The sequence below is a fragment of the Hyperolius riggenbachi genome, chromosome 10 (assembly GCF_040937935.1).
Source record: "Hyperolius riggenbachi isolate aHypRig1 chromosome 10, aHypRig1.pri, whole genome shotgun sequence".
Taxonomy (NCBI): domain Eukaryota; kingdom Metazoa; phylum Chordata; class Amphibia; order Anura; family Hyperoliidae; genus Hyperolius; species Hyperolius riggenbachi.
This window is the reverse complement of record NC_090655.1, coordinates 281626080-281650095: the sequence shown is the minus strand read 5'-3', so window position 1 is coordinate 281650095 and position 24016 is coordinate 281626080. Positions and strand designations below refer to the sequence as shown.

General features: G+C 55.4%; 1 protein-coding gene across 1 annotated transcript; it reads right to left on the bottom strand.

Moving 5' to 3' along the window:
- Positions 1–2955: 2955 nt before the first annotated feature.
- On the bottom strand, positions 2956–4308 carry LOC137537251 (zinc finger protein 418-like). Its single transcript, XM_068259341.1, has 2 exons — positions 3137–4308; positions 2956–3073 (listed from the first exon to the last, which is right to left on the bottom strand). The coding sequence occupies exons 1-2, from the start codon at positions 4306–4308 to the stop codon at positions 2956–2958; spliced, it is 1290 nt and encodes a 429-aa protein (XP_068115442.1).
- Between the last annotated feature and the right edge of the window lie 19708 nt (positions 4309–24016).

The window sequence follows — 24016 nt, the reverse complement described above, 5'->3', positions numbered from 1 at the left end:
CGCATGCCTCTGGGTCTCGGCCTGTCTCTGCCATCACTGGAGCGCATGCCTCTGGGTCTCGGCCTGTCTCTGCCATCACTGGAGCGCATGCCTCTGGGTCTCGGCCTGTCTCTGCCATCACTGGAGCGCATGCCTCTGGGTCTCGGCCTGTCTCTGCCATCACTGGAGCGCATGCCTCTGGGTCTCGGCCTGTCTCTGCCATCACTGGAGCGCATGCCTCTGGGTCTCGGCCTGTCTCTGCCATCACTGGAGTGCATGCCTCTAAATCTCGGCCTGTCTCTGCCATCACTGGAGCGCATGCCTCTGAGTCTCGGCCTGTCTCCGCCATCACTGGAGCGCAAGCCTCTGGGTCTCGGCCTGTCTCTGCCATCACTGGAGCGCATGCCTCTGAGTCTCGGCCTGTCTCTGCCATCACTGGAGCGCATGCCTCTGGGTCTCGGCCTGTCTCTGCCATCACTGGAGCGCAAGCCTCTGGGTCTCGGCCTGTCTCTGCCATCACTGGAGCGCATGCCTCTGAGTCTCGGCCTGTCTCCGCCATCACTGGAGCGCAAGCCTCTGGGTCTCGGCCTGTCTCTGCCATCACTGGAGCGCAAGCCTCTGAGTCTCGGCCTGTCTCCGCCATCACTGGAGCGCAAGCCTCTGGGTCTCGGCCTGTCTCCGCCATCACTGGAGCGCATGCCTCTGGGTCTCGGCCTGTCTCTGCCATCACTGAAGCGCAAGCCTCTGAGTCTCGGCCTGTCTCTGCCATCACTGGAGCGCAAGCCTCTGAGTCTCGGCCTGTCTCTGCCATCACTGGAGCGCATGCCTCTGGGTCTCGGCCTGTCTCTGCCATCACTGAAGCGCAAGCCTCTGAGTCTCGGCCTGTCTCTGCCATCACTGGAGCGCAAGCCTCTGAGTCTCGGCCTGTCTCTGCCATCACTGGAGCGCATGCCTCTGGGTCTCGGCCTGTCTCTGCCATCACTGGAGCGCAAGCCTCTGAGTCTCGGCCTGTCTCTGCCATCACTGGAGCGCATGCCTCTGGGTCTCGGCCTGTCTCTGCCATCACTGGAGCGCAAGCCTCTGGGTCTCGGCCTGTCTCTGCCATCACTGGAGCGCAAGCCTCTGGGTCTCGGCCTGTCTCTGCCATCACTGGAGCGCAAGCCTCTGAGTCTCGGCCTGTCTCCGCTATCACTGGAGCGCAAGCCTCTGAGTCTCGGCCTGTCTCTGCCATCACTGGAGCGCATGCCTCTGGGTCTCGGCCTGTCTCCGCCATCACTGGAGCGCATGCCTCTGGGTCTCGGCCTGTCTCTGCCATCACTGGAGCGCATGCCTCTGGGTCTCGGCCTGTCTCTGCCATCACTGGAGCGCATGCCTCTGAGTCTCGGCCTGTCTCCGCCATCACTGGAGCGCATGCCTCTGAGTCTCGGCCTGTCTCCGCCATCACTGGAGCGCAAGCCTCTGGGTCTCGGCCTGTCTCTGCCATCACTGGAGCGCATGCCTCTGGGTCTCGGCCTGTCTCCGCCATCACTGGAGCGCAAGCCTCTGGGTCTCGGCCTGTCTCTGCCATCACTGGAGCGCAAGCCTCTGGGTCTCGGCCTGTCTCTGCCATCACTGGAGCGCAAGCCTCTGAGTCTCGGCCTGTCTCTGCCATCACTGGAGCGCATGCCTCTGGGTCTCGGCCTGTCTCTGCCATCACTGGAGCGCATGCCTCTGGGTCTCGGCCTGTCTCTGCCATCACTGGAGCGCATGCCTCTGAGTCTCGGCCTGTCTCTGCCATCACTGGAGCGCAAGCCTCTGGGTCTCGGCCTGTCTCTGCCATCACTGGAGCGCATGCCTCTGAGTCTCGGCCTGTCTCTGCCATCACTGGAGCGCATGCCTCTGGGTCTCGGCCTGTCTCCGCCATCACTGGAGCGCAAGCCTCTGGGTCTCGGCCTGTCTCTGCCATCACTGGAGCGCAAGCCTCTGGGTCTCGGCCTGTCTCTGCCATCACTGGAGCGCAAGCCTCTGAGTCTCGGCCTGTCTCTGCCATCACTGGAGCGCATGCCTCTGGGTCTCGGCCTGTCTCTGCCATCACTGGAGCGCATGCCTCTGGGTCTCGGCCTGTCTCTGCCATCACTGGAGCGCATGCCTCTGAGTCTCGGCCTGTCTCTGCCATCACTGGAGCGCAAGCCTCTGGGTCTCGGCCTGTCTCTGCCATCACTGGAGCGCAAGCCTCTGAGTCTCGGCCTGTCTCTGCCATCACTGGAGCGCATGCCTCTGGGTCTCGGCCTGTCTCTGCCATCACTGGAGCGCATGCCTCTGAGTCTCGGCCTGTCTCTGCCATCACTGGAGCGCAAGCCTCTGAGTCTCGGCCTGTCTCTGCCATCACTGGAGCGCATGCCTCTGAGTCTCGGCCTGTCTCTGCCATCACTGGAGCGCATGCCTCTGAGTCTTGGCCTGTCTCTGCCATCACTGGAGCGCAAGCCTCTGAGTCTCGGCCTGTCTCTGCCATCACTGGAGCGCATGCCTCTGGGTCTCGGCCTGTCTCTGCCATCACTGGAGCGCATGGCGCTCAGCTCCCATTGGATAAGCAGCGGACGCACTCTCCATATGCGCTCCGTCGCTGTAAACAATGAGTTGGGTTATATGTCAGTCATATGGGCATACAGTCTGACTCATAGCAGGTGACCAGGCAAGCCTGGGGGGCACTTGTCCTGGAAGATTACTGGAAACAATGTTACCAGGTAACTAATAACTCTTCCCCAGTAATCTTCTAGCGTATGTACTCTGAGATGATCAGCAAGAAATGAGAGGTTAGGATGAGTCCCCAGCTTGGAAAAAGTCCTGAATGTAGAGCAGGTGACATCTGTAGTGTAGTTCCAGCACTGTGAGGCCACGTCATTGCTGCTGCTCTAATAATATGTGCTTCCAGGAGACTTGTGCTTGTTTCCCCGTAGCTTCATAAGCTGCCTGACTGTAACTTTCCTCCTGACATGACTAAGGACGCTTTCCTGTGTGACTTCTCTGAAGTTTAATAAAACTAGCTTTCTGACTGAAACATTTCCCACACTCTGAACACAAATAAGGACGCTCTCCTTTGTGTCTCATGTGATGCCTAAGAAAAACAAATGTCCGACAACCATTTCACACATTCCAGAACATGTTAAAAGACACTCACCCATGATTTTTCTGATGTGTAGTAAGATTACCTTTCTGTCTGAAACATTTCCCACACTCTGGACATGAATAAGGACGCTTTCCTTTGTGATGTCTAAGAAAAATACATTTACGAATGAAACATTTCCCACATTCAGAACATGTAAAAGGACGCTCTCCTGTGTGACTTCTCGGATGTATAATAAGACTACCTTTCTGCGTGAAACATTTCCCACACTCTGGACATGAATGTGGACGCTCTCCTGTGTGACTTCTCGGATGTATAATAAGACTACCTTTCTGCGTGAAACATTTCCCACACTCTGGACATGAATGTGGACGCTCTCCTGTGTGACTTCTCGGATGTATAATAAGACTACCTTTCAGCGTGAAACATTTCCCACACTCTGGACATGAATGTGGACGCTCTCCTGTGTGACTTCTCGGATGTATAATAAGACTACCTTTCTGCGTGAAACATTTCCCACACTCTGGACATGAATGTGGACGCTCTCCTGTGTGACTTCTCGGATGTATAATAAGACTACCTTTCAGCGTGAAACATTTCCCACACTCTGGACATGAATGTGGACGCTCTCCTGTGTGACTTCTCGGATGTATAATAAGACTACCTTTCTGCGTGAAACATTTCCCACACTCTGGACATGAATGTGGACGCTCTCCTGTGTGACTTCTCGGATGTATAATAAGACTACCTTTCAGCGTGAAACATTTCCCACACTCTGGACATGAATGTGGACGCTCTCCTGTGTGAATTCTCGGATCTATAATAAGACTACCTTTCAGCGTGAAACATTTCCCACACTCTGGACATGAATGTGGACGCTCTCCTGTGTGACTTCTCGGATGTATAATAAGACTACCTTTCAGCGTGAAACATTTCCCACACTCTGGACATGAATGTGGACGCTCTCCTGTGTGAATTCTCGGATCTATAATAAGACTACCTTTCAGCGTGAAACATTTCCCACACTCTGGACATGAATGTGGACGCTCTCCTGTGTGAATTCTCTGATGTTTAATAAAATTTGATTTGACACGGGAAGATTTTCCACATTCGGAACATGGATAAGAACGCTTTCCTGTGTGATTTCTTAGATTTCTAACAAGATCGCGCTCTCCTTCCTCTCCTAATATGGTCGCTGGAGCTAGCCTCGGCTGCGCAGTCTGCATACACGTGAGTGCGGCTGCGCAGCTCTAGGGCCTCCCCCCACAATACTGTGCGTGGATCGGGGGGCGGGGGGGGGGGGGACAGTGCACAGCCGCACTCACGTGTCTGCGGACTGCGCAGCCACGGCCAGCTCCAGCGGCCATATTAGGAGAGGAAGGAGAGTCCGACCCCGTCTTTGGGGTCGGGAGCGGCACGGTGGGCTATCACACTGCAGGGACCCGGCGGAACTGGCTGCTGCTGGCACATTAGGGGCACTGGGGTGGCTGCTGCTGGCACATTAGGGGCACTGGGGTGGCTGCTGCTGGCACATTAGGGGCACTGGGGTGGCTGCTGCTGGCACATTGGGGGCACTGGGGTGGCTGCTGCTGGCACATTGGGGGCATTGGGTTAGCTGCTGCTGGCACATTAGGGGCACTGGGGTGGCTGCTGCTGGCACATTAGGGGCACCGGGGTGGCTGCTGCTGGCACATTAGGGGCACCGGGGTGGCTGCTGCTGGCACATTGGGGGCACTGGGTTGGCTGCTGCTGGCACATTAGGGGCACTGGGGTGGCTGCTGCTGGCACATTAGGGGCACCGGGGTGGCTGCTGCTGGCACATTAGGGGCACCGGGGTGGCTGCTGCTGGCACATTGGGGGCACTGGGTTGGCTGCTGCTGGCACATTGGGGGCACTGGGGTGGCTGCTGCTGGCACATTAGGGGCACTGGGGTGGCTGCTGCTGGCACATTAGGGGCACCGGGGTGGCTGACGCTGGCACATTAGGGGCACCGGGGTGGCTGCTGCTGGCACATTGGGGGCACTGGGGTGGCTGCTGCTGGCACATTAGGGGCACTGGGGTGGCTGCTGCTGGCACATTAGGGGCACTGGGGTGGCTGCTGCTGGCACATTAGGGGCACTGGGGTGGCTGCTGCTGGCACATTAGGGGCACTGGGGTGGCTGCTGCTGGCACATTAGGGGCACTGGGGTGGCTGCTGCTGGCACATTAGGGGCACTGGGGTGGCTGATGCTGGCACATTAGGGGCACCGGGGAGGCTGATGCTGGCACATTAGGGGCACCGGGGAGGCGGCTGCTGGCACATTAGGGGCACCGGGGTGGCTGCTGCTGGCACATTAGGGGCACAGTGGTGGCTGATGCTGGCACATTAGGGGCACTGGGGTGGCTGATGCTGGCACATTGGAGGCACTGGGGTGGCTGCTGCTGGCACATTAGGGGCACCGGGGTGGCTGCTGCTGGCACATTAGGGGCACTGGGGTGGCTGCTGCTGGCACATTAGGGGCACCGGGGTGGCTGACGCTGGCACATTAGGGGCACCGGGGTGGCTTATGCTGGCACATTAGGGGCACCGGGGTGGCTGCTGCTGGCACATTGGGGGCACTGGGTTGGCTGCTGCTGGCACATTAGGGGCACTGGGGTGGCTGCTGCTGGCACATTAGGGGCACCGGGGTGGCTGCTGCTGGCACATTAGGGGCACCGGGGTGGCTGCTGCTGGCACATTGGGGGCACTGGGTTGGCTGCTGCTGGCACATTGGGGGCACTGGGGTGGCTGCTGCTGGCACATTAGGGGCACTGGGGTGGCTGCTGCTGGCACATTAGGGGCACCGGGGTGGCTGACGCTGGCACATTAGGGGCACCGGGGTGGCTGCTGCTGGCACATTGGGGGCACTGGGGTGGCTGCTGCTGGCACATTAGGGGCACTGGGGTGGCTGCTGCTGGCACATTAGGGGCACTGGGGTGGCTGCTGCTGGCACATTAGGGGCACTGGGGTGGCTGCTGCTGGCACATTAGGGGCACTGGGGTGGCTGCTGCTGGCACATTAGGGGCACTGGGGTGGCTGCTGCTGGCACATTAGGGGCACTGGGGTGGCTGATGCTGGCACATTAGGGGCACCGGGGAGGCTGATGCTGGCACATTAGGGGCACCGGGGAGGCGGCTGCTGGCACATTAGGGGCACCGGGGTGGCTGCTGCTGGCACATTAGGGGCACAGTGGTGGCTGATGCTGGCACATTAGGGGCACTGGGGTGGCTGCTGCTGGCACATTAGGGGCACTGGGGTGGCTGCTGCTGGCACATTAGGGGCACCGGGGTGGCTGCTGCTGGCACATTAGGGGCACCGGGGTGGCTACATCTGGCAAATTAGAGATACTGTGATGTGACTGATGTGTTAGTAAGGCTGTATGATAAAAAAGATAGAGGGGTGTGCATGTGCCAGCCAGAGTATAAGATGACAGAGGTACACAAGGACTGTCAGTAATGATGTACATGAGACAGGGGTACAGAGGTGTATCCATATGTCAGTAATTGTGTGTGATGACAGGCTGGGAGAGATGGGGGGGGTATGATGGTGAATGTCAATAAGACCACCACAGGGACAGACATGCACAGTACACATAGTGCTCATATTAGGCAGGATATAGTATCCATGTGTCAGTAATTGTGTTTGATGACAGGCTGGGAGGTATGGGGCAGGTGGTGTCACAGGAGCCCTAGTGGTCAGACGGCAAATTGCCTTCCAATCGGTTTCAGCACACAGACCATGCAAGCTGTGGACGTGATCTTTGCGCAGAAACCAATGGTAATTTGGGCAGCAGCCCGACTAGAAGGGAGCCTGTGAGGTACGGTAATTACAACTTACACACTATTTCAGGGTATCTGCCACCACCACTGGTATGGGCTGGTCCTACAACTGACTGGTCCTACAAATAAAAACGGTTAAACACTGTTACGATACCTCTGCACTGGTAACATAAAACATCACATGCAGTGCATAGGAATTGCAGGTTAGTCACTAATGTGGAAATACACCAAGACTCAGGCCAGGAATAGGGAAAAATAACAAGGTTTATTGCAACATAAATTAAGCACATAGCATCAAACGTACATTAGCTTCATGCACAGGAACCAGGCAAAAATAAGAAGATATGCAACTGCAAAAAGGAAACCATACACAGGACTAGTAATAGTCAGGGATATATATGCACTAAGTGCTCCTTGCATATAGTGAATATGCAAGGCAGCCTTAAGCATATATCACTAGTGTGCTGTAACGATCGGTGGGCGCAGAAAGTATCCGATTACCGGTGATCTGCAGTATCACCGGAAATACAGATATATACCAGATTATAAGTGATCTGCAGTCTCACCGATAATCCGATATACAAACTAACCTCTGTTCGCCTGAGTAGAGTGTAGTGTTAGGTGTAACAGTAACACTTAGAGGACTAGGCCTCAGTGCAGCAAGCAGTACTGCACAGATTCCTTCCGCAGACCTGAGCTCTCCAAAACAGGAAGAGTCAGACTGACAGTAGGAAGGATAGACTGGAAGTAACCTTCAGGAGGAAGGATTACTAACAGAGCGAGGAACCGCCTCTAACAGTAAGGTCGGTTCTCGAGGTCGGACAAGCCAGGTCGTACACACACGGACAGATAAAGTACAAGATCAGGAGGCAAAGGTGGAGTCAAAGTACAGGCAGGGTTCAGCAACGGGGTATCAGATATATCGGGGTACAAAATCAGGAGGCAGAAGCAGAGTCAAGGAACGAGCCGGGGTTCGGCAACAGAGTATCAGAAATATCGAGGTACAAGATCAGAGTTCAGGAGGATAGTCAAGGCAGGCAAAAGTCACAACAGATAATCACAATCAAACTAGTACTTTAGCTATCAATAATCTAGCTAAGTGTAGGATTACAGCTCCAGCTGGTCCCGGCACACTTGCGGATCTGACTACGGATCTGGGTGCTCCCACATGTGTGATCGCACGCCAGACAAAGAGCAAGTGAACAACCAGCAGTATATATACTCTAGGACCTTTCCAGGACCTCCCTAATTGCTGGTCCAATGAGAGCAGTGGAATTTGTCAGCTGACCCAGCTGGTCAGCCGACACCCTTCTAACTGCTATTTAAACTTTGCCTCTGTGCTCGCGCGCGTGTAAGTCTGAATCTTGGTGGACTATCAGTCCCAGCCACACCAGTAATGTCATGCAATGTATCTAGTGCGGGGGCCGCCTCTGATGCGGATTCCGCCGTTACCAATGCGGATTCCGCCGTTACCAATGCGGTTTCCGCCGCTCTGCCTATGCGGCATGCGGCGGTTTTTCCGCGTTGTGACGCCATGCTGGACGCGGAGACAGCCGCCTCACCTCGAGAGACGGCGGCCTTTCCGCGTTTCTTCACATGTGCACACTAAACCCTGGAACCTGGTTAATATATATACACACAAACTATATACAATATATACATAAACAAGGCGGCTAAAGCAGATATCGACAGGCAACGGATAGTCATACAAGCAGAGTCAAACCAGGAAATCATACAGAGATATAATCGCTTAGGCAAAAGATTAGTCGAGGAAATAGCAAAAGGTCATACACGGCAGGTAACAAGACTGAATCAGGGAAGGCTAGAACTCGGGGATCAGGTCCAGGAAACAGGTTTGAAGAACTAGCACTGAACTGGTCTGCTGAAGCTGGTTAAATGGTGTGCTGGGAGGTCAGGTGACAATGTCCATGTGATCCCAGACCTGCCTTCATTAGCAGTCTGTAACAGAAATGTTTCTGGAAATAGAGACCTCTGCTGGTGGGCAGAGAGCAGTTCAGGCTGCACAATCCCTGAAGAGATTGGTGACATCTGCTGGTGAGACATAGGAAGTCCATCCATAGAGTTCATGATGTTACCAGCAGATGCAGATCGTGACAAACACACTCTATTCTGTCTGGCTAGTAACAACAGTAGCGTCTCTTCAGAAGTCTGGTTCAGTTTGTGCGGCTGAGAAGCAGGGTAGCGGAACAGTGAATGACTTTGATAAAGCCTTTTATTCACGGGCAATATAAATAATATATACCGACAATTATTAAAATCAACAATTATTAAAACATTAATAGCCAGTATGAAAAATAAAAGAAAGGGAGAAAAAATACTTAGTTTAATGGAAAGATGTCCTTTTGTGGGAAGAATCATAAAGTCCTAGGTAAAGTCCTTTAATCAGCTCAATTTAAAATCCAAGCAAAATGGCCACCACTTGTTCCTCACGGTGGCCGCGCGTTCATGAAGGTGGAAAATGGAGGAATGAGGGAAGAGCCCCTCGCAGATACTTTTGATGAAGCTGGTTTGGGGGTGTGGCAATGCCGGCCCCCTCTGAATTACCAACCAATGACAGTTTATTTCCTCTGAGAGATTTTAGGTTTTAAACTTACAAACTGCCGCCCGTAACTCACAAACGATACACGTCATATTTAGGGGGATAACCGATTCATACTTGTTGGAAAATACAGATTAATATGACATCAGACATGGCTAGTGCAGCGGACCCAGTTCTTGAGAAGGGTCATACCTCAATAACCGGATGGGCTATCGTGATGAATTTCATATCAGCACGATGGCCAGATTTTACCGAATAAGACTATATGAATTTTATAGCTGTGCGATGTACAGTCGCCATATAATTGACAAGAAACCATACATCACATAACTTCAGGTCTGCCCTGGTCGATGCCGGACAGTCTGGCTTCCTCAGGGCCCCCCTGGGGAGCCAGCTTCCTAGCCCTTTTCATGGAGCCATCTGCTGTAGGGAGAATGAGCTGGTCCCTGCAGGGAATCTGCCAGGTGTGACATTTCTGAGGATGGGGGGAGGCATTCCTGAGGGGAATGCTTTGTTTACAGGGGAACAGATCTCTGGTTTTAAAAAGCACAAAGAAGTCATTTTCTGATCACTTGCACGACTGCACAGATCCGACAGGGAGCGATCAGGAAATCGACTGAATTCTCTAGATTCACCTGCGTTTCTCATGGCTGTTCCGTGACGGGGCGGGGGGGTTATGATGGAGAATGTCAGTAAGACCACCACAGTGACCGACAGACACAGTACACATAGTACTCACGTTATGTGGTCTATATTGATGAAGCACAGCCAAACTGGACGGCTCCTTCCCTGAGGGAATCATTGCACCACATGTCCTGAACTCGGAAGCTGCCAGCAACATTTCTAAAAAGCTACAGTCCAGTCTGAGGGATTTATCCCAGGAAACAGCGCTGCAGCCATCATTCCAGTTACCAGTGACCTCCTCCACCACACAGGAAGCACTCTGCAGCCATCATTCCAGTCGCCAGTGACCTCCTCCACCACACAGGAAGCACTCTGCAGCCATCATTCCAGTCGCCAGTGACCTCCTCCACCACACAGGAAGCACTCTGCAGCCATCATTCCAGTCGCCAGTGACCTCCTCCACCACACAGGAAGCACTCTGCAGCCATCATTCCAGTCACCAGTGACCTCCTCCACCACACAGGAAGCACTCTGCAGCCATCATTCCAGTCACCAGTGACCTCCTCTACCACACAGGCAGTACTCTGCAGCCATCATTCCAGTCACCAGTGACCTCCTCCACCACACAGGAAGCACTCTGCAGCCATCATTCCAGTCACCAGTGACCTCCTCCACCACACAGAAAGTACTCTGCAGCCAGCCAATACAACATGACAGGAAGCACAATACAGGAAGCACTATGCAGCCAGCCTGTGGAGCTCAGGGGCAGCTTAGAAACACTGCATCTGCGCATGTGCTAAGCCTCCAGGGGACATGTCACGTGATGCAGTGTAATTCTACACGATTTTGATACTGAGCATGCGCGGCAGAGTAATCCTTAGGGCAGCGTGATCAGACACAACACCTGCATGCACACGCCATTCTCTCACATAACATCCTCCTGTTTCACACACTCCTCCTTCCATTCTCTCTGGCTGCTTGCAGGAGATCACCACATGTGGGGGAGGGGCCAATACGGAGGGAAAAATAAACTGGCGACATCATTGGCCAATGGGAGGGACAAAGGCTGAGGCTAGGCTGAGGTGATTGGTTTAGCAGGGCTGAGGGGCGGGACTGTCTTGTCTGCAGGCATATTTATGGGCATTGCAGCGATTCATACAGAAACCCCAGACATAAAAAAAAGTAACACTATTTATAGAAAGTTTGTTAATTAACAGACGGTTGGCAATGTGTTGTGGGCGGGGTTTGGCGCTTTCATCATCATCATCATCATCATCATCATCATCATCATCATCATCATCATCATCTAGCTCAGCCTGCAGCTATCCTTATGGGTTGAGGCTGAGCCTGTCACACGAAATCCCGCCCCTGACCAATTACTGGCAGGGGCGTGGATTTGATGTGAAAAGGTGGGAGCTTTGAGTAGTACTTTGAGTGCATGGGTATCAGCTGATCTAGTCTGGCGTGGAGCGCTCACAGCCTACCTGCCTCCCTCCATTCTGCCTGCCATCCTTTGCCTCCTCCACCAGGGCCAGCCTCATTCCTCCTCCACCAGGACCAGCAGCAGAAGCCAGCCTCATGCCGCCTCCTCCTCCACCAGGGCCAGCAGCAGAAGCCAGCCTTATGCCTCCTCCACCAGGGCCAGCAGCAGAAGCCAGCCTCCTCCACCAGGGCCAGCAGCAGAAGCCAGCCTCACGCCTCCTCCACCAGGGTCAGCAGCAGAAGCCAGCCTCATGCCTCCTCCACCAGGACCAGCAGCAGAAGCCAGCCTCATGCCTCTTCCTCCACCAGGACCAGCAGCAGAAGCAGCCTCACGCCTCCTCCACCAGGGTCAACAGCAGAAGCCCGCCTCATGCCTCCTCCACCAGGACCAGCAGCAGAAGCCAGCCTCATGCCTCCACCAGGACCAGCAGCATAAGCAGCCTCATGCCTCCTCCTCCACCAGGGCCAGCAGCAGAAGCAGCCTCATGCCTCCTCCTCCACCAGGGCCAGCAGCAGAAGCCAGCCTCATGCCTCCTCCTCCACCAGGGCCAGCAGCAGAAGCCAGCCTCATGCCTCCTCCACCAGGGCCAGCAGCAGAAGCCAGCCTCCTCCACCAGGGCCAGCAGCAGAAGCCTGCCTCATGCCTCCTCCACCAGGGTCAGCAGCAGAAGCCAGCCTCATGCCTCCTCCACCAGGACCAGCAGCAGAAGCCAGCCTCATGCCTCCTCCTCCACCAGGGCCAGCAGCAGAAGCCAGCCTCATGCCTCCTTCACCAGGGTCAACAGCAGAAGCAGCCTCATGCCTCTTCCACCAGGGCCAGCAGCAGAAGCCAGCCTCATGCCTCCTCCACCAGGACCAGCAGCAGAAGCCAGCCTCATGCCTCCACCAGGACCAGCAGCATAAGCAGCCTCATGCCTCCACCAGGACCAGCAGCATAAGCAGCCTCATGCCTCCTCCTCCACCAGGGCCAGCAGCAGAAGCCAGCCTCATGCCTCCTCCTCCACCAGGGCCAGCAGCAGAAGCCAGCCTCATGCCTCCTTCTCCACCAGGGCCAGCAGCAGAAGACAGCCTCATGCCTCCTTCTCCACCAGGGCCAGCAGCAGAAGACAGCCTCATGCCTCCTCCTCCACCAGGGCCAGCAGCAGAAGCCATCCTCATGCCTCCTCCTCCACCAGGGCCAGCAGCAGAAGCAGCCTCATGCCTCCACCAGGACCAGCAACAGAAGCAGCCTCATGCCTCCTCCTTCACCAGGGCCAGCAGCAGAAGCAGCCTCATGCCTCCTCCTCCACCAGGGCCAGCAGCAGAAGCAGCCTCATGCCTCCTCCTCCACCAGGGCCAGCAGCAGAAGCAGCCTCATGCCTCCTCCTCCACCAGGGCCAGCAGCAGAAGACAGCCTCATGCCTCCTCCTCCACCAGGGCCAGCAGCAGAAGACAGCCTCATGCCTCCTCCTCCACCAGGGCCAGCAGCAGAAGCCAGCCTCATGCCTCCTTCTCCACCAGGGCCAGCAGCAGAAGCCAGCCTCATGCCTCCTCCTCCACCAGGGCCAGCAGCAGAAGCCAGCCTCATGCCTCCTCCTCCACCAGGGCCAGCAGCAGAAGCCAGCCTCATGCCTCCTTCTCCACCAGGGCCAGCAGCAGAAGCCAGCCTCATGCCTCCTTCTCCACCAGGGCCAGCAGCAGAAGCCAGCCTCCTACCCCAGCTGTCCTCACAGTAAGTAGCTAAGCTCACTCACTTGCTTTTAAAGAGAAACTTAACTGAGAGGGATATGGATGTTTCCTTTTAAACAATACCAGTTGCCTGGCAGTCCTGCTGATCTTTGGCTGCAGTAGTGTCTGAATCACACACCTGACCCAAGTATGCAGCTAATCCAGTCTGACTTCAGTCAGAACGCCTGATCTGCATGCTTGTTCAGGGGCTGTGGCTAAAAGTATTAGAGATACAGGATCATCAGGAGAGTCAGGCAACTGGTATTATTTTAAAAGAAAAAATCCACATCCTCAGTTTAGGTTCCCTTTGTACAATACCAGTTTCTTGGCTATCCTGCTTATCCTCTGCCTGTAATCTTTTTAGCTATTGACCCTGAACAAGCATGCAGCATATCAGGTGTTTGACATTGTCACTTCTGACAAGATTATCTGATGCTTGTTTCTGGTGTGATTCAGCCACTACTGCAGCCAAATAGATCAGCTGTATAGCAAAGCAAATGGTATTGTTTAAAGGGAAAATACTTTTTGCAGCCTCCATATCTCTTGTTGCAGTTGTCCTTTTAAATTATAGATGAGGCAAAGCCAAGGTGAGCGGGATATGGAGGCTGACCTGTTTATTTCCTTTTAAATAATGCACATTGCCTGGCTGTCCTGCTGTCTGTATGGCTGATATTGTGGTTTCACCCCTCCCACAGTGTGATGTCATCATGATATGGTCCTGACAGTTTGCTGTCTGTGATCCTCATTGCATTGAGGGAAATAATGGCTTCCTATTGCCAAGCAAGCACTATCTCCCTCTGTGCATAGAACTCTCTAACATTCCATACAGATCACCTGGCAGAACTAAAGCCTCCAGTGATAAATTTCAGAATAAAAATCAGAGAGAGGGAAAGATTTTATCATGGGCAGACGCTGACTAAATATTCTATAATAAATGAATGTTGTAAACAATAAGCAATTTTATTAATTTGTTGTTTACAGTTCATTTAAATCAGTTTAGCTTTACTTACCTGGAGCCTCCTTCAGTGCTGAACGTCTGTGTAGTCCTCCCTGCAGTTCTGCTGTCACCCATTCGTCTGTTGTCCCCTACGTAGCGGTGGCTTTTGTGCAAGCACGGGTGTGTGATGCTTGGGCTGCCTTGCCTGGGAGCATTCTATGCAGTACTATTGCGCAGAACACTCCTGGCCAGACACGTGACCATGAGCGGTGCATGCACCCATACATGCGCAGAAGCCGCTGACCCATACGGAGTGGTGATGCTTGTGCTGCCTTGCCTGGGAGCATTCTATGCAGTACTATTGCGCAGAACACTCCTGGCCAGACGCGTGACCATGAGCAGTGCATGCACCCATACATGCGCAGAAGCCTCTGACCCATACGGAGTGGTGATGCTTGGGCTGCCTTGCCTGGGAGCATTCTATGCAGTACTATTGCGTAGAACACTCCTGGCCAGACACGTGACCATGAGCGGTGCATGCACCCATACATGCGCAGAAGCCTCTGACCCATACGGAGTGGTGATGCTTGGGCTGCCTTGCCTGGGAGCATTCTATGCAGTACTATTGCGCAGAACACTCCTGGCCACAAGCGTGACCATGAGCGGTGCATGCACCCATACATGCGCAGAAGCCTCTGACCCATACGGAGTGGTGATGCTTGGGCTGCCTTGCCTGGGAGCATTCTATGCAGTACTATTGCGCAGAACACTCCTGGCCAGACACGTGACCATGAGCGGTGCATGTGACCAATACATGCGCAGAAGCCGCTGACACATACGGAGTGGTGATGCTTGTGCTGCCTTGCCTGGGAGCATTCTATGCAGTACTATGGCGCAGAACACTCCTGGCCACAAGCGTGACTATGAGCGGTGCATGCACCCATACATGCGCAGAAGCCGCTGACCCATACGGAGTGGTGATGCTTGTGCTGCCTTGCCTGGGAGCATTCTATGCAGTACTATTGCGCAGAACACTCCTGGCCACAAGCGTGACCATGAGCGGTGCATGCACCCATACATGCGCAGAAGCCTCTGACCCATACGGAGTGGTGATGCTTGGGCTGCCTTGCCTGGGAGCATTCTATGCAGTACTATTGCGCAGAACACTCCTGGCCAGACACGTGACCATGAGCGGTGCATGTGACCAATACATGCGCAGAAGCCGCTGACACATACGGAGTGGTGATGCTTGTGCTGCCTTGCCTGGGAGCATTCTATGCAGTACTATGGCGCAGAACACTCCTGGCCACAAGCGTGACTATGAGCGGTGCATGCACCCATACATGCGCAGAAGCCGCTGACCCATACGGAGTGGTGATGCTTGTGCTGCCTTGCCTGGGAGCATTCTATGCAGTACTATTGCGCAGAACACTCCTGGCCACAAGCGTGACCATGAGCGGTGCATGCACCCATACATGCGCAGAAGCCGCTGACCCATACGGAGTGGTGATGCTTGTGCTGCCTTGCCTGGGAGCATTCTATGCAGTACTATTGCGCAGAACACTCCTGGCCACAAGCGTGACTATGAGCGGTGCATGCACCCATACATGCGCAGAAGCCGCTGACCCATACGGAGTGGTGATGCTTGTGCTGCCTTGCCTGGGAGCATTCTATGCAGTACTATGGCGCAGAACACTCCTGGCCACAAGCGTGACCATGAGCGGTGCATGCACCCATGCATGCGCAGAAGCCGCTGACCCATATGGAGTGGTGATGCTTGTGCTGCCTTGCCTGGGAGCATTCTATGCAGTACTATTGCCCAGAACACTCCTGGCCAGACACGTGACCATGAGCGGTGCATGCACCCATACATGCGCAGAAGCCGCTGACCCATACGGAGTGGTGATGCTTGGGCTGCCTTGCCTGGGAGCATTCTATGCAGTACTATTGCGCAGAACACTCCTGGCCACAAGCGTGACCATGAGCGGTGCATGCTCCCATGCATGCGCAGAAGCCTCTGACCCATACGGAGTGGTGATGCTTGGGCTGCCTTGCCTGGGAGCATTCTATGCAGTACTATTGCGCAGAACACTGCTGGCCACAAGCGTGACTATGAGCGGTGCATGCACCCATACATGCGCAGAAGCCGCTGACCCATACGGAGTGGTGATGCTTGGGCTGCCTTGCCTGGGAGCATTCTATGCAGTACTATTGCGCAGAACACTCCTGGCCAGACCCGTGACCATGAGCAGTGCATGCACCCATACATGTGCAGAAGCCGCTGACCCATACGGAGTGGTGATGCTTGGGCTGCCTTGCCTGGGAGCATTCTATGCAGTACTATTGCGCAGAACACTCCTGGCCAGACCCGTGACCATGAGCAGTGCATGCACCCATACATGCGCAGAAGCCTCTGACCCATACGGAGTGGTGATGCTTGGGCTGCCTTGCCTGGGAGCATTCTATGCAGTACTATTGCGCAGAACACTCCTGGCCAGACACGTGACCATGAGCAGTGCATGCACCCATACATGCGCAGAAGCCGCTGACCCATACGGAGTGGTGATGCTTGTGCTGCCTTGCCTGGGAGCATTCTATGCAGTACTATGGCGCAGAACACTCCTGGCCACAAGCATGACCATGAGCGGTGCATGCACCCATGCATGCGCAGAAGCCGCTGACCCATACGGAGTGGTGATGCTTGGGCTGCCTTGCCTGGGAGCATTCTATGCAGTACTATGGCGCAGAACACTCCTGGCCACAAGCATGACCATGAGCGGTGCATGCACCCATGCATGCGCAGAAGCCGCTGACCCATACGGAGTGGTGATGCTTGTGCTGCCTTGCCTGGGAGCATTCTATGCAGTACTATGGCGCAGAACACTCCTGGCCACAAGCATGACCATGAGCGGTGCATGCACCCATGCATGCGCAGAAGCCGCTGACCCATACGGAGTGGTGATGCTTGGGCTGCCTTGCCTGGGAGCATTCTATGCAGTACTATTGCGCAGAACACTCCTGGCCAGACACGTGACCATGAGCGGTGCATGCACCCATACATGCGCAGAAGCCGCTGACCCATACGGAGTGGTGATGCTTGTGCTGCCTTGCCTGGGAGCATTCTATGCAGTACTATTGCGCAGAACACTCCTGGCCACAAGCGTGACCATGAGCGGTGCATGCACCCATACATGCGCAGAAGCCGCTGACCCATACGGAGTGGTGATGCTTGTGCTGCCTTGCCTGGGAGCATTCTATGCAGTACTATTGCGCAGAACACTCCTGGCCACAAGCGTGACTATGAGCGGTGCATGCACCCATACATGCGCAGAAGCCGATGACCCATACGGAGTGGTGATGCTTGTGCTGCCTTGCCTGGGAGCATTCTATGCAGTACTATGGCGCAGAACACTCCTGGCCACAAGCGTGACCATGAGCGGTGCATGCACCCATGCATGCGCAGAAGCCGCTGACCCATATGGAGTGGTGATGCTTGGGCTGCCTTGCCTGGGAGCATTCTATGCAGTACTATTGCCCAGAACACTCCTGGCCAGACACGTGACCATGAGCGGTGCATGCACCCATACATGCGCAGAAGCCGCTGACCCATACGGAGTGGTGATGCTTGGGCTGCCTTGCCTGGGAGCATTCTATGCAGTACTATTGCGCAGAACACTCCTGGCCACAAGCGTGACCATGAGCGGTGCATGCTCCCATGCATGCGCAGAAGCCTCTGACCCATACGGAGTGGTGATGCTTGGGCTGCCTTGCCTGGGAGCATTCTATGCAGTACTATTGCGCAGAACACTGCTGGCCACAAGCGTGACTATGAGCGGTGCATGCACCCATACATGCGCAGAAGCCGCTGACCCATACGGAGTGGTGATGCTTGGGCTGCCTTGCCTGGGAGCATTCTATGCAGTACTATTGCGCAGAACACTCCTGGCCAGACCCGTGACCATGAGCAGTGCATGCACCCATACATGTGCAGAAGCCGCTGACCCATACGGAGTGGTGATGCTTGGGCTGCCTTGCCTGGGAGCATTCTATGCAGTACTATTGCGCAGAACACTCCTGGCCAGACCCGTGACCATGAGCAGTGCATGCACCCATACATGCGCAGAAGCCTCTGACCCATACGGAGTGGTGATGCTTGGGCTGCCTTGCCTGGGAGCATTCTATGCAGTACTATTGCGCAGAACACTCCTGGCCAGACACGTGACCATGAGCAGTGCATGCACCCATACATGCGCAGAAGCCGCTGACCCATACGGAGTGGTGATGCTTGTGCTGCCTTGCCTGGGAGCATTCTATGCAGTACTATGGCGCAGAACACTCCTGGCCACAAGCATGACCATGAGCGGTGCATGCACCCATGCATGCGCAGAAGCCGCTGACCCATACGGAGTGGTGATGCTTGGGCTGCCTTGCCTGGGAGCATTCTATGCAGTACTATGGCGCAGAACACTCCTGGCCACAAGCATGACCATGAGCGGTGCATGCACCCATGCATGCGCAGAAGCCGCTGACCCATACGGAGTGGTGATGCTTGTGCTGCCTTGCCTGGGAGCATTCTATGCAGTACTATGGCGCAGAACACTCCTGGCCACAAGCATGACCATGAGCGGTGCATGCACCCATGCATGCGCAGAAGCCGCTGACCCATACGGAGTGGTGATGCTTGGGCTGCCTTGCCTGGGAGCATTCTATGCAGTACTATTGCGCAGAACACTCCTGGCCAGACACGTGACCATGAGCGGTGCATGCACCCATACATGCGCAGAAGCCGCTGACCCATACGGAGTGGTGATGCTTGGGCTGCCTTGCCTGGGAGCATTCTATGCAGTACTATTGCGCAGAACACTCCTGGCCACAAGCGTGACCATGAGCGGTGCATGCTCCCATGCATGCGCAGAAGCCTCTGACCCATACGGAGTGGTGATGCTTGGGCTGCCTTGCCTGGGAGCATTCTATGCAGTACTATTGCGCAGAACACTTCTGGCCACAAGCATGACCATGAGCGGTGCATGCTCCCATGCATGCGCAGAAGCCTCTGACCCATACGGAGTGGTGATGCTTGGGCTGCCTTGCCTGGGAGCATTCTATGCAGTACTATTGCGCAGAACACTGCTGGCCACAAGCGTGACTATGAGCGGTGCATGCACCCATACATGTGCAGAAGCCGCTGACCCATACGGAGTGGTGATGCTTGGGCTGCCTTGCCTGGGAGCATTCAATGCAGTACTATTGCGCAGAACACTCCTGGCCACAAGGGTGACCATGAGCGGTGCATGCACCCATACATGCGCAGAAGCCGCTGACCCATACGGAGTGGTGATGCTTGGGCTGCCTTGCCTGGGAGCATTCTATGCAGTACTATTGCGCAGAACACTCCTGGCCAGACCCGTGACCATGAGCAGTGCATGCACCCATACATGTGCAGAAGCCGCTGACCCATACGGAGTGGTGATGCTTGGGCTGCCTTGCCTGGGAGCATTCTATGCAGTACTATTGCGCAGAACACTCCTGGCCAGACCCGTGACCATGAGCAGTGCATGCACCCATACATGCGCAGAAGCCTCTGACCCATACGGAGTGGTGATGCTTGGGCTGCCTTGCCTGGGAGCATTCTATGCAGTACTATTGCGCAGAACACTCCTGGCCAGACACGTGACCATGAGCAGTGCATGCACCCATACATGCGCAGAAGCCGCTGACCCATACGGAGTGGTGATGCTTGTGCTGCCTTGCCTGGGAGCATTCTATGCAGTACTATGGCGCAGAACACTCCTGGCCAGCCACGTGACCATGAGAGGTGCATGCACCCATACATGCGCAGAAGCCGCTGACCCATACGGGAGTGTGTGAGGCTTGGGCTGCCTTGCCTGGGAGCATTCTATGCAGTACTATTGCGCAGAACACTCCTGGCCACAAGCATGACCATGAGCGGTGCATGCACCCATGCATGCGCAGAAGCCGCTGACCCATACGGAGTGGTGATGCTTGGGCTGCCTTGCCTGGGAGCATTCTATGCAGTACTATTGCGCAGAACACTCCTGGCCAGACACGTGACCATGAGCGGTGCATGCACCCATACATGCGCAGAAGCCTCTGACCCATACGGAGTGGTGATGCTTGTGCTGCCTTGCCTGGGAGCATTCTATGCAGTACTATTGCGCAGAACACTCCTGGCCAGACACGTGACCATGAGCGGTGCATGCACCCATGCATGTGCAGAAGCCTCTGACCCATACGGAGTGGTGATGCTTGTGCTGCCTTGCCTGGGAGCATTCTATGCAGTACTATTGCGCAGAACACTCCTGGCCAGACACGTGACCATGAGCGGTGCATGCACCCATACATGCGCAGAAGCCGCTGACCCATACGGAGTGGTGATGCTTGGGCTGCCTTGCCTTGGAGCATTCTATGCAGTACTATTGCCCAGAACACTCCTGGCCAGACGCGTGACCATGAGAGGTGCATGCTCCCATACATGCACAGAAGCCGCTGACCCATACGGAGTGGTGATGCTTGGGCTGCCTTGCCTGGGAGCATTCTATGCAGTACTATTGCCCAGAACACTCCTGGCCACAAGCGTGACCATGAGCGGTGCATGCACCCATGCATGTGCAGAAGCCGCTGACCCATACGGAGTGGTGATGCTTGGGCTGCCTTGCCTGGGAGCATTCTATGCAGTACTATTGCCCAGAACACTCCTGGCCAGCCACGTGACCATGAGCGGTGCATGCACCCATACATGCGCAGAAGCCTCTGACCCATACGGAGTGGTGATGCTTGTGCTGCCTTGCCTGGGAGCATTCTATGCAGTACTATTGCGCAGAACACTCCTGGCCAGACACGTGACCATGAGCGGTGCATGCACCCATGCATGTGCAGAAGCCTCTGACCCATACGGAGTGGTGATGCTTGTGCTGCCTTGCCTGGGAGCATTCTGTGCAGTACTATTGCGCAGAACACTCCTGGCCAGACACGTGACCATGAGCGGTGCATGCACCCATACATGCGCAGAAGCCGCTGACCCATACGGAGTAGTGATGCTTGGGCTGCCTTGCCTTGGAGCATTCTATGCAGTACTATTGCCCAGAACACTCCTGGCCAGACGCGTGACCATGAGAGGTGCATGCTCCCATACATGCACAGAAGCCGCTGACCCATACGGAGTGGTGATGCTTGGGCTGCCTTGCCTGGGAGCATTCTATGCAGTACTATTGCCCAGAACACTCCTGGCCACAAGCGTGACCATGAGCGGTGCATGCACCCATGCATGTGCAGAAGCCGCTGACCCATACGGAGTGGTGATGCTTGGGCTGCCTTGCCTGGGAGCATTCTATGCAGTACTATTGCCCAGAACACTCCTGGCCAGCCACGTGACCATGAGCGGTGCATGCACCCATACATGTGCAGAAGCCGCTGACCCATACGGAGTGGTGATGCTTGGGCTGCCTTGCCTGGGAGCATTCTATGCAGTACTATTGCGCAGAACACTCCTGGCCACAAGCGTGACCATGAGCGGTGCATGCACCCATACATGCGCAGAAGCCGCTGACCCATACGGAGTGGTGATGCTTGTGCTGCCTTGCCTGGGAGCATTCTATGCAGTACTATTGCCCAGAACACTCCTGGCCAGACACGTGACCATGAGCGGTGCATGCACCCATGCATGTGCAGAAGCCTCTGACCCATACGGAGTGGTGATGCTTGTGCTGCCTTGCCTGGGAGCATTCTGTGCAGTACTATTGCGCAGAACACTCCTGGCCAGACACGTGACCATGAGCGGTGCATGCACCCATACATGCGCAGAAGCCGCTGACCCATACGGAGTGGTGATGCTTGGGCTGCCTTGCCTGGGAGCATTCTATGCAGTACTATTGCGCAGAACCCTCCTGGCCACAAGCGTGACCATGAGCGGTGCATGCACCCATACATGCGCAGAAGCCGCTGACACATACGGAGTGGTGATGCTTGTGCTGCCTTGCCTGGGAGCATTCTATGCAGTACTATTGCGCAGAACCCTCCTGGCCACAAGCGTGACCATGAGCGGTGCATGCACCCATACATGCGCAGAAGCCGCTGACCCATACGGAGTGGTGATGCTTGTGCTGCCTTGCCTGGGAGCATTCTATGCAGTACTATTGCCCAGAACACTCCTGGCCAGACACGTGACCATGAGCGGTGCATGCACCCATGCATGCGCAGAAGCCGCTGACCCATACGGAGTGGTGATGCTTGGGCTGCCTTGCCTGGGAGCATTCTATGCAGTACTATTGCCCAGAACACTCCTGGCCACAAGCGTGACCATGAGCAGTGCATGCACCCATACATGCGCAGAAGCCGCTGACCCATACGGAGTGGTGATGCTTGTGCTGCCTTGCCTGGGAGCATTCTATGCAGTACTATTGCCCAGAACACTCCTGGCCAGACACGTGACCATGAGCGGTGCATGCACCCATGCATGCGCAGAAGCCGCTGACCCATACGGAGTGGTGATGCTTGGGCTGCCTTGCCTGGGAGCATTCTATGCATTACTATTGCGCAGAACCCTCCTGGCCACAAGCGTGACCATAAGCAGTGCATGCACCCATACATGCGCAGAAGCCGCTGACCCATACGGAGTGGTGATGCTTGTGCTGCCTTGCCTGGGAGCATTCTATGCAGTACTATTGTGCAGAACACTCCTGGCCAGACACGTGACCATGAGCGGTGCATGCACCCATGCATGCGCAGAAGCCGCTGACCCATACGGAGTGGTGATGCTTGTGCTGCCTTGCCTGGGAGCATTCTATGCAGTACTATTGCCCAGAACACTCCTGGCCAGACACGTGACCATGAGCGGTGCATGCACCCATGCATGTGCAGAAGCCGCTGACCCATACGGAGTGGTGATGCTTGGGCTGCCTTGCCTGGGAGCATTCTATGCAGTACTATTGCCCAGAACACTCCTGGCCACAAGCGTGACCATGAGCAGTGCATGCACCCATACATGCGCAGAAGCCGCTGACCCATACGGAGTGGTGATGCTTGGGCTGCCTTGCCTTGGAGCATTCTATGCAGTACTATTGCCCAGAACACTCCTGGCCAGACGCGTGACCATGAGAGGTGCATGCTCCCATACATGCACAGAAGCCGCTGAAACATACGGAGTGGTGATGCTTGGGCTGCCTTGCCTGGGAGCATTCTATGCAGTACTATTGCCCAGAACACTCCTGGCCACAAGCGTGACCATGAGCGGTGCATGCACCCATGCATGTGCAGAAGCCGCTGACCCATACGGAGTGGTGATGCTTGGGCTGCCTTGCCTGGGAGCATTCTATGCAGTACTATTGCCCAGAACACTCCTGGCCAGCCACGTGACCATGAGCGGTGCATGCACCCATACATGTGCAGAAGCCGCTGACCCATACGGAGTGGTGATGCTTGGGCTGCCTTGCCTGGGAGCATTCTATGCAGTACTATTGCGCAGAACACTCCTGGCCACAAGCGTGACCATGAGCGGTGCATGCACCCATACATGCGCAGAAGCCGATGACCCATACGGAGTGGTGATGCTTGGGCTGCCTTGCCTGGGAGCATTCTATGCAGTACTATTGCGCAGAACACTCCTGGCCACAAGCGTGACCATGAGCGGTGCATGCTCCCATGCATGCGCAGAAGCCGCTGACCCATACGGAGTGGATGAATGGGTGACAGCAGAACTGCGGCGAGGGACACAGACTTCTCGGGGCTGCAGGAAGTCCCAGGTAAATAAAGTTACACTGATTTCATTTGCCTCAGGTTTCCTTCACATGCACCTGTAGAATTTGTATTC

Bases quoted from the DNA above. Each gene is read 5' to 3' on its own strand.
- LOC137537251 (XM_068259341.1), bottom strand. From the start codon at position 4,308: ATGCAGACTGCGCAGCCGAGGCTAGCTCCAGCGACCATATTAGGAGAG. The intron at 3,074-3,136 runs GTGAGTGTCTTT...TGTTTTTCTTAG, and splicing joins ACACATCAGAAAAATCATGG to GCATCACATGAGACACAAAG.